The sequence below is a fragment of the Aulonocara stuartgranti genome (assembly GCF_965226115.1).
Source record: "Aulonocara stuartgranti genome assembly, chromosome: 10".
Taxonomy (NCBI): domain Eukaryota; kingdom Metazoa; phylum Chordata; class Actinopteri; order Cichliformes; family Cichlidae; genus Aulonocara; species Aulonocara stuartgranti.
Window position 1 is genome coordinate 35,188,899 of NC_138946.1, and position 10,777 is coordinate 35,199,675.

General features: G+C 38.8%; 1 protein-coding gene across 1 annotated transcript; it reads right to left on the reverse strand.

Annotated features, from left to right (window-relative positions):
* Positions 1-540: 540 nt before the first annotated feature.
* Positions 541-10,208, reverse strand: LOC309715592 (uncharacterized protein). The gene is made up of 4 exons (XM_082548846.1): positions 9,931-10,208; positions 8,243-8,321; positions 3,139-3,386; positions 541-741 (listed from the first exon to the last, which is right to left on the reverse strand). Exons 1-4 carry the CDS (start codon positions 9,954-9,956, stop codon positions 624-626), a joined length of 471 nt encoding a protein of 156 aa, XP_082404972.1. The 5' UTR covers positions 9,957-10,208; the 3' UTR covers positions 541-623.
* Between the last annotated feature and the right edge of the window lie 569 nt (positions 10,209-10,777).

The following is a 10,777-nucleotide window of genomic DNA, read 5'->3' on the forward strand; positions in this document are numbered from 1 at the left end:
ACACTGCTATACAAGCTGTACACCGACTACTTTACATCGCATCAAAGTCATATCTTCAGTGCTGTCCCATGAAAAGATACCAGTTATGTGTGTTCCTGTGCTTCCCTCTAGAGGACAGCTACTATAATAACATGGCAAGTGCAGTAACCTGCTAGGCTCTGAAGCGAGGGGGTAAAAGTTAAAACTCTAGGATGAGACTAGTGGATATGAACTTGACTTGTTAAACTGTCATTGCACACAGCCAGAAAAGTTAAAGGGAAAATATCTCTGTATCTTTTAGGTAAATGTTTAGCATCTGAAAGTCTTAAAATAATTTGTCATAAACCTTCAATTTAAATTTGTGAATTTAAAAGGTGGACTTGACTTTATGATTACCATCATTTGTCAGCACAGGATTTAGTCAGCGCACTTCCTGCCATAAATGTCGAGCTTATGGATACATGTAAAAACATAAACCAAAAAAACCCCCATTATTATTATTATACCGTAATCATCCATAATGACCTGGCAATGCAAATTATTTTATTTTTTAGTAGTAAAGGACTCGCTGTAACAGCATATACTTTAATAATGAATATCCATGAAAAACATTACACACAGTATATTTTAATGCTTGTACTGCTTCAGTTCCTCAGGCAGGGTGGGGCAGCATCAGGGGTGGTGGGGGAGGTGGGCGGAGTTAGCCGGATGAGAGACAGTTGAGTCTGGGATGGGCCAATAGAAGACTTCCTGGCAACTGAGCTACGAAATAAAAATTGGTAATGGTTAACTGACTTGATACAGGAACTAAAAATCTTCACATTCATTCATAGCCTTGGAAATTAGTTTATTGCTCTGTTGTTGGTTTTTTTTTTGTTTTGTTTTTTTGTTTTGTTTTTTAAAGCAGCTCTCCGTAAACCTAGGAAATTTTACAATTCATCATTTATTCATTTAACCTTAATTAGTAATGATTTCATTAATTTCTTCACAAATACAATTTTAACCATCAGAGAAAAATATTCATAACCATCCCACAGACCTATAGCTATTTACAGCTAACACTAGTTACATTTATTTAGACTCTTTTTCTCCAATTGATCTTTCTGGGTTAACTTCAATAATTACTTCCTCCAAACCATCAACGTGTCTTTTAGACCCCATTCCTACAAAACTGCTCAAAGAAGTCCTGCCATTAGTTAATGCTTCAATATTAAATCTGATCAACCTATCTCTAATAATTGGCTATGTACCACAGGCCTTCAAGCTGGCTGTAGTTAAACCTTTACTCAAAAAGCATCTCTAGACCCAGCAGTCTTAGCTAATTATAGGCCAATCTCCAACCTTCCTTTCATATCAAAAATCCTTGAAAGAGTAGTTGTCAAACAGCTAACAGATCATCTGCAGAGGTTTATTTGAAGAGTTTCAGTCAGGTTTCAGAGCTCAGCACAGCACAGAAACAGCTTTAGTGAAGGTTACAAATGATCTTCTTATGGCCTCTGACAGTGGACTCATCTCTGTGCTTGTCCTGCTAGACCTCAGTGCAGCGTTCGATACTGTCGACCATAATATCCTATTAGAGCGATTAGAACATGCTGTAGGTATTACAGGTACTGCACTGCAGTGGTTTGTATCATATCTATCTAATAGACTCCAGTTTGTGCATGTAAATGGAGAGTCCTCTTCACACACTGAGGTTAATTATGGAGTTCCACAGGGTTCAGTGCTAGGACCAATTCTGTTTACATTATACATGCTTCCCTTAGGCAGTATCATTAGAAGACATAGCATACATTTACACTGCTATGCAGATGACACCCAGCTCTATCTGTCCATGAAGCCAGATAACACACACCAATGAGTTAAACTGCAGGAATGTCTTAAAGACATAAAGACCTGTATGGCCGCTAACTTTCTGCTTCTAAAGTGAGATAAAACTAAAATGATTGTAGTTCACCTTAAAAATCTTATAAACAGGGTGTCTAACCAGACTGTGAGGAAAGTTGTTCTTGACTAATAAATGTCCCTAAATATGCATATTAAACAAATATTTGCTTTCTTCCATTTGCGCATTATCTCTTAAATTCTATCTCAGTGATTAAAAAGGAAAGAACAACAACAACATACATTATTATCAGGTTGTCGTAAAAACTGTGAAAAGCCTGTAGTTGTATCCAAAATGCTGCAGCACAGAGAGAGCCAACACCAAGTGAGAGCACCTCCCTTTTTCAGAGAGTGGTTGTTGTTTGGGGTGGCTTTACGTCAGGAGTTAGAGGCAGTCATCTACTAGTTAGAATGCTGGTGGTTTGATTCCTGGCTGCCCCAATCTGCATGTCAAATATCCTTGGACAAGATACTAACCCCAAGCTGCTCTACAGTGCATCCATTAGAGCAGTGGTTCCCAAAGTCTGGGAGCACAGCCATTGCAAGGGCGGCGTGGTATGAACAAAAAAAAGAATGCTTGGGCATTGCTTCCATAAGAGACGGGGCAAAGCGGAAGATGAAGCATCGCCAAATACACTTCCAAACCAACTTCTTTCCAAGCCAAAGACTGGAAAATATGATGAAGGATATCTTGCTTTTGGCTTCACCTGCACAACGTTGGTGCCACGGTAGGTATCCCTGGCAGAATTTGTTTCCCCTGCGTCGGGAGCACACGCTGGGCTGTCCACATCATGGACCAACAGATTCCAACAGTTGTTTTGCACAGAGAGGCATTTTTTGAAAAATATCTATTGCATCAATTGATAGCAGTGTTGAATGTTAGTACACGGTAAAAAAAAAAAAAACAACCACATGCAAAATAATGACACCATAAAGATGGTTTGTTTTTCTGTTATTTAAAAGAGGTAGTAGTTTATTTTACTCCAACCTGTAATTTGTTGCAGTTTACTTTTATTAGTTTCATTGTTTACAAAAGGTGTGAAATAAACTGCAGTGGGATTTTCTTGTAAAACAAAGAGGGGCCTAGCAAAAACCGTTTGGGAACCACTGCAATAGAGGATAAATGCTAGATAGTAAGCACTTGTGAAAAAAGTGCTTGGGTTAAAGAGGCAAGTTGTATGAAGTGCCTTGATTTCTCAGGGAGCAGATTCCTCTGCTTCCATGGCTGTTCCCAGGACCCAGACTCAGTGCTGGAAATTATAATTATCTGCTCTTTACCTTTCTTCCTTGTCCTCCTGCTGCTGTCCATCCACAGAGCTCTCTGTCATGTGATCAGCACTTCTGTTGTCATCAAGTTCTTCCTCCACATTGCTACCCACTGGACATCCCAAAGGCCAGCGCAGCTCCCCACTCTCCTGTTCACTGTGGTCTGTGGGCTCCACAACAATAGAGGGAAGACGCTCCCTCCTATAAACAAAGTCTTCGGGATAATCTGACTCTTCATTCATGTTGGCTTCAGGGAAGATCTGGTCAGGGAACAAATTCACAATGCTCTTAAAAAATGTAAATTGAAAATAAGTAACTGTAAGGACTGAAAGTCATGTGCTCATAAATAATACAATCTTATTTCAGTAGATGATGTTCTCAGCCTCCTTAGTTTTTTCAGGTACTGAAATAAATGCCAACTGGTTACAAATTAACAGAATTATTATTATTATTATTATTATAAAAAGGAATGAAATGAAAACCACAGTGAAGATGCTACTCAGACAAGCTCTGCAGCATCAATTACACGGCTGATATTCTGAAAAGTTGAAATTTTGAAACAAAATAAAGAGAGAAACAGACCTAAATGACTTTGAAGAAGGTTTCATTACATGTGATAGCAATATCAGTGAGCGACTGCTCAACATGTGTTTCATCAGGCACAGTGACATAAATGGCTGTAACTGTTAAATGGTTTACTTTTGTTAAACCCACTGAATTAAAATGAAAGTCTGGGCTTTAATTACATCTCATGTGGTGGTGTTAACTGTAAAAACTGTCATTAGATCCAGCCTAAAATGTTCCTCTTTGGCAAAGTATATAGTTAGGGCTGGATCAGGTGAGTCCTGAGTCCTGCAATAAGCTGCTGTTTCTTCTCCACTCATGTGTTTATACACCACTCTGCATTTAACCATTAATTATTATTAATCTGCTCTTTTCAACAGGGTGTCCTTTGTCCCATCTTCCTCCCCTCACTCCCAGCCAGTTGAGGCAGTTAGCCGCCCCTCCCTGAGCCTGGTTGTGCAGGAGGTTTCTTCTTGTTACGAGGGAGTTTTTCCTTCCCACTGTTGCCAAAGTGCTTGTTTACAGCGGTTCATATGATTGTTGGGATTTTCTCTGCTTGTGCTTGTGTTGAATGTTAATGTGCCTTAACCTCCTAAGACCCGAACTCTTCCACAGCATGCATTTTTTTTTGGAAAATATTTTTATTGAAAAAAGAAAACAACAGCACTTGCAGTTACCAAAATACAATCAACCTTTCTTCATTTTCCTAAGTAAATATACATAAATATATATATATGAAAAAAAAACACAACGAACAGGAATCCCAAATACAGCAATCAGAGGACAAGGATGAAGAGTTACCCCAAGAACAGTTGACATAATAGCAAAATACCCTGTCCAGAAACCTTCCAGCTCAGGACACAGAAAAAACATGTGGCTAAGGTGACAAGGAGAACCGTGGCATTTATCACATTTATTTTCCACTTCTGGATACAATTCAGAAAGTCTAGACTTAGAGAAATGCACCCTGTGTATGACCTTAAATTGAATAAGTCCAAGACGAGCACAGGAGGTGGAAGATCGTACCCTCGCTATAGCCTGTTCCCAAGACTCCTCATGTATTCGAATTCCCAGTTCTCCTTCCCATGTACACTTAAGCTTAACATTAGAGTGGTTACTAAAAGACAGGATAGCATCATAGAGTTTCAAAATGGTTCCTCTGTGATGAGGAATAAATGATAACGTAGTTTCCCACTGCTGTTCTGGAGGCAAAGAGGGGAAATTTGGAAAACACTTGGCAACAAAATTTCGAATTTGAAAATAGCGAAACAAATGGGTCATAGGGAGATTATAACGAGAAGACAAGTTGGGAAAACTATCGAAAACACCATCCACATATAAATGTTTGAACTGTTTTATACCCTTGTCACACCACACTGAAAATGTCGAGTCCAAAAGTGAAGGGGGAAACAAATGGTTGTCGCTTAGAGGACCCGAGGAAGACGGCATTACAAAATTAAAGTGACGTCTAAACTGAAACCAGATTTTGACTGTGTTAAGAACCACCTGATTATCAGTGTACAGAGAGGGTCTCACGGGTAAAGAGGAATAGAGCAAAGCCGGTAAAGAAGAGCCCTTACATGATGATAGCTCCAATTTACACCACGAGGAACCAGAAGATTTTAGCCAGTAGCAAAGTTTATGGATGTGAGCGCCCCAGTAGTAGACTAAAAAATTAGGTAATGCAAGTCCTCCACTAAATCTGCATCGCTGCAGCAAAGTTTTAGAGACCCTAGGTGGCTTCCCTCCCCAAATGAAAGAACCAATAATCTTGTCCAGTGAAACAAAAAAAATTTTCGGCAAAAATAAGGGAATTGACTGAAATAAAAATAAAAATTTTGGTAAGATGTTCATTTTAACAACATTAATCTTACCGATTAAAGAAAGGGGGAGATTACCCCATCTTTGAATATCAGATGCGATCCTTGATATAAGAGGAGACAAATTTTCTGATTTAAGGCCAGCTAGAGAGCGAATCACGTTAATCCCTAAGTACTTAAACCCAGATGGACTGAGACGAAAGGGTAGATCGGACTGTTGAAGTTGTCGTGCTGCCGTATTAACAGGAAAACACTCACTTTTCCCCAAATTTAATTTATAACCTGAAAACGAACTGAAGTTCTCCAGAATACTTAAAACAGCAGGGATGGAGCATGCAGGGTCAGTCATATATAATAACAAGTCATCCGCATACAATGATACTTTATGTGTAATTCCATTACGGATGATTCCCCTGAATACAGAAGAAGATCTCAATGTAATAGACAGAGGCTCGATGGCAATGGCAAAGAGTAAGGCAGACAAAGGGCAACCTTGACGTCAACCACGACCCAGCGCAAAATAATCAGAGTAAACATCATTAGTATGAGCACTGGCTTTAGGGGATGAATAAAGAAGCCCAATCCAGGAAATAAATTTATCGCCAAAACCAAATTTCTCTAAAACTGCAAACAAGTACTCCCACTCCACCCTATCGAAAGCCTTTTCAGCATCTAAAGAAATCACAAGTTCAGGAAGTTCAGATAGACGCTTTGAGTAAATAACATTAAAGAGTGTACGGGTATTAAAAAACAATTGCCGTCCCTTTATAAAGCCATTCTGCTCTTCAGATATAATTCGAGGAAGCACATCCTCAAGGCGAGATGCAATTACTTTAGCCAATACCTTTGCATCGGCATTAAGCAGAGATAATGGCCTGTAGGAACCACAGGAGGTTGGGTCCTTGTCATTTTTGAGAAGGAGCGCTATGGTTGCTTGTGTGAAAGTAGGCGGTAATGAACCCGTTTCCAAGGATTCGTTAAACACAGACAAAAGCAATGGTGCCAATTTACCAATAAATGTTTTATAAAATTCAATTGGAAACCCATCCGGGCCCGGGGCTTTATTAGACTGCATAACTGTAATAGCTTTTAATACTTCTTCAACAGATAATGGGGAGTCCAATTGCCCCGCATCATTAGCACCAATAACAGGGTTTGAAAGATTATGAAGAAATGCATTCATTTTAGCTTTATCCGTGGGAAATTCGGACCTGTACAACAAAGAGTAAAATGTTTTAAAGGTAGAATTAATTTCCAAGGGATCTGTAGTAATATTGTCATAAGAGTGTTTAATACTGGGTATCACACGCGAGGAGGCCTGACGTCGTAACTGATGTGCCAACAAGCGACTAGCCTTGTCACCATATTCGTAATATGAGCCACGACTGCGTAGTAATAAGTGCTCAGCCTCTTTGGTTGACATAAGATCAAATTCTGCTTGCAAATCAAGGCGCTGCTTCAGTAATTCTGGAGAAGGGTTCAGTGTATAACATTGATCAAGGTTACTAATTGCAGCTATAAGTTCTTTAAGCCTGGCATTAATCTTTTTATTAGCACGGACAGAGTAAGAAATAATTTGACCTCTCAGGTAGCATTTAAGAGTCTCCCATAGCAGAGAATATGAAACAGAATCATCCTGATTGAAGGACAAGAACTCCTCAATAGAGCCTGAAATAAATTCACAAAATTCTTTATCCGCCAGAAGGAGAGAGTTAAATCTCCAAAGTGGAGGACTACGTTTTTGGTTAGAAAGCTGAACATCCAATAGCAGAGGAGAATGATCAGATATTACAATACCAGAATAGTCGGAAGAATTAACACATGAATTAAGAGTTCTGTCAATGAAAAAATAAAAAACGAAAATTTTTTGATTGAAGGGTTGCGAAATCTCCATGGATCAACAAGATCATTCTGTTTCATAAAATCTGAGAATGTTTTAGACATAGATGATGGAGTCAAATTACGAGGACTAGATCGATCCAAAATTGGATCAAAAACACAATTCAGATCACCACCAAGGATCAGCAAATGTGTATTCAGAAAGGGGATGTTACTCAGCAATCTATTAGCGAATTCAGCATCATCAAAATTCGGGGCATATACATTTACCAACAAAACCTTTTTCTGCATTAGGGTACCAGCAACAATGATGTATCTACCATTCCCATCAGCAATAACATCGGTCGAAGAGAATTGAACTTTCTTATTAATGAGAATGGCCACTCCTCTAGCTTTCGAATTAAAATTTGAGTGAAAGACCTGACCTACCCAAGGGCAATATAACCTATAATGATCCTTAATGCGAAGATGAGTCTCCTGTAAAAATGCTATGTCAGAATTTAGACGTTTCAAGTGAGTAAAAACCTTAGATCTCTTAACAGGGTTACCCATAGACAGCATGCATTTTTAATTTCTCTTTGATATTTGGGCTTATTGGGGCCCGATGAATGTAAAAACAAAGAATTACCAGATTTTATTTTTACTCATCTTTGCTTTTAAGAAAATTGAGAGCCACATATGAGGATATTCGTTTAAAATTTTGATAGAACAGTAGCAGTATATTGTCCTCATAAGTGGATATCAGGCCCATGTAGAGCAAAATTGAGTATTTTGGTCTAAATAACCTAAAATGTGATGTCCACATATGTAGACGCCAAGTCCTAGGAGGTTAAGGTAACTGTTTTTGTGAACTGGCACTATAAAAATAAAACTGAACTGAATAAAAAACCTACCTGATAGGCTTTGCTTCCTCTCCTCTGAACTGGACACTCCTCCATCTGAGATTCAACTTGAGTGAGAATGGTGTTCATACTACACACACACACACACACGTACACACACACACACACACACACACACACACGTACACACACACAAGATGTAAGCCAGGGGTGTGATTGCCATTGTTTTACTTCTTTTAGCAACACACTCTGTATTTGGCTTCTAGTAATCTCCTCAGTTCCCGTTCACTTGATAAAGATTTGGTGTTGGTCATCTGAATGCCATCCTCACATTTTGCGCAGGACACAGCCTCCGCAGTGGTGAAACACTCTTCGTGGATAGGGCTTGATCGGGTTACCCTGATCCCTCAGTTAGAGAAAACCTAGGCTGCTGGAGTGTTCCTTCTTTGCTCACATCTGTTTACTCTTTGTGTTTATACATCACACTGCATTTAATCATTAGTTATTAATAATCTCTGGTTCTCTTCCATAATGTGTCTGTTTTCCTGTCTTCCTCCCCTCACCCCCAACTGCTTGAGGCAGATGACTGCCTCTTCCTGAGCCTGGACTTCTTGCTGTTAAATGGCTTTTCCTTCGCACTGTTGCCAAGTCCTTGCCCAAAGGCGGACCAAGCAGGGAGTCGTTGGGGTTTTCTTCATAGTATTGTAGGGTCTTTACCTTACAGTATAAAGCACCTTGAGGCAACTTTTTCTGTGATTTAGCACTCTATAAATAAAACTGAATGGAAATGAATTACTTTCCAGAGTGTGCCTCTCTGAGATATGGTTTTTATTCCTACATGCGTAGCCTCATTGGATGTGAGACATTCCATCATTTCTTTAATCCTGTCACAAATATTTTTGAAACACTTTGGCGACATAGGGTTCAAAATTTCTAAATTGGATTTGAAAGAATATCTAACTCAAGGTATAAAAATCAAAGATAAGATATACATGACACATTTATGAAACTGTAGTGTTTATACAAGGTGCTGATGGGCATTAGTAGACTGGACTGAAATGCGTAAGGATGAAATCTGCATGTTAACTATCAGAGACCTCACACTCTCAAAGTCTAGAGATTTCCAACAGGGTTCTAGGAATGTCCAGCTTAGTTCAAGTTTACAGGAAGCAGTGGACTGAGGAATGATTTACAGGGTTTTTGCAGTAGAGAAAAATGTCAAGTGTTATATGGTATACTGTAGGTATACGGAGGGAGACAGCTTCTCCTGCTGAGTTAATCTGCAGCTAATTACTAAGTACAAGCTTGATTAATGCCTCAACCCCATGGAGGGGGGAAGGGTACAAGAACATTTGTTTTCACTACTACTAGTTTTCAAATATATGTGCTGTAATTAATATATTTGTAACAGGAAGACCAGACCTACTCATAAAGACTTTTATGGCATATTACATATAAATAAACATACAATAGGTTTCTGTATATGCATTGCCATTCATTTAGGTCTTTTGAAATACTGGTCAGCAATATTTAGTATAGTCACTGTGTAGTTCAACACAGCTCTATTCCACAAATTTATTAAATAATTAATTACTTCATTTGTTGCCAGTTCAGACTGCAGTCACCACAAGGCATTTTCTATTATCATTAAGGTAAAGACCATAACACACAATTCATATCCTCAAACCTTTAGAAAGTGGGTAGGTGGAAGGTAAGAGTATTTAAATCTTGTAACTTACCTATGTGAGGCAGGAATGCAGCTCATGTTTGGCCCAAAGACTTTGCGCACAAAACTAAAAAGGTATTCCAAGGAAAATGGAAAAACCTACACTAGTTCAGTTAAAAGTTAGTTACTGGGTGCTATCAGTCACTTTCCTGTCCTTCCTGCTAATCACAGGTTCAGTTTCCTCCTCTGGTTCTCTTCCCTTCATTGTCCAACAGTGTCATGTTTAGTGACGCACGCAGCACTTGGCATACACACTGGTGTGCAAACCTCCTTTCCAATCTGACCGTCTCAGTGTCACCTTTAATTACAAACAAAACCTTGATGTAACATGTGCAGCAACACGTGACTTGGCACGTGCTGATTAACAGGTGAGCTGTCCTGGCAGCACACATTCATCCAGTTAGGGAGATTATTTTACATCATAATTAATGCTACAAGCTTACCTCCATATAGCTTCAAATATGTATTAGTCAGCAGAGTTGTTGATGTCATAGTAATAAAATTCCCAGCTAAGGCTGTGGGAACTACTATTATGAGAACAGAATTTAGTTTAAAATCATAAGAACATGTTTCATGTAATTAAACACATGAAACATGTTGGAATTCATTTGAGATAATGTTTTACTAACACCTTAGTAAATATTAATAAATTATGTGAAGCTCAATCATATCACAGGTGTTTTCAGCACCAGTCCACCGAGGGGGTAGTGCTATTCTGTAACAGTGCTATTGTCTATTTAGTGACTTGCCACTGATTATTCTAATTGAATACTTGAATACTTGTATCTGTATGCTTTTAGCAGTCACCAAGGCCCAAACTATTGAAGGCTATGGCACAGTTATATATAGAGTTTTTCTGC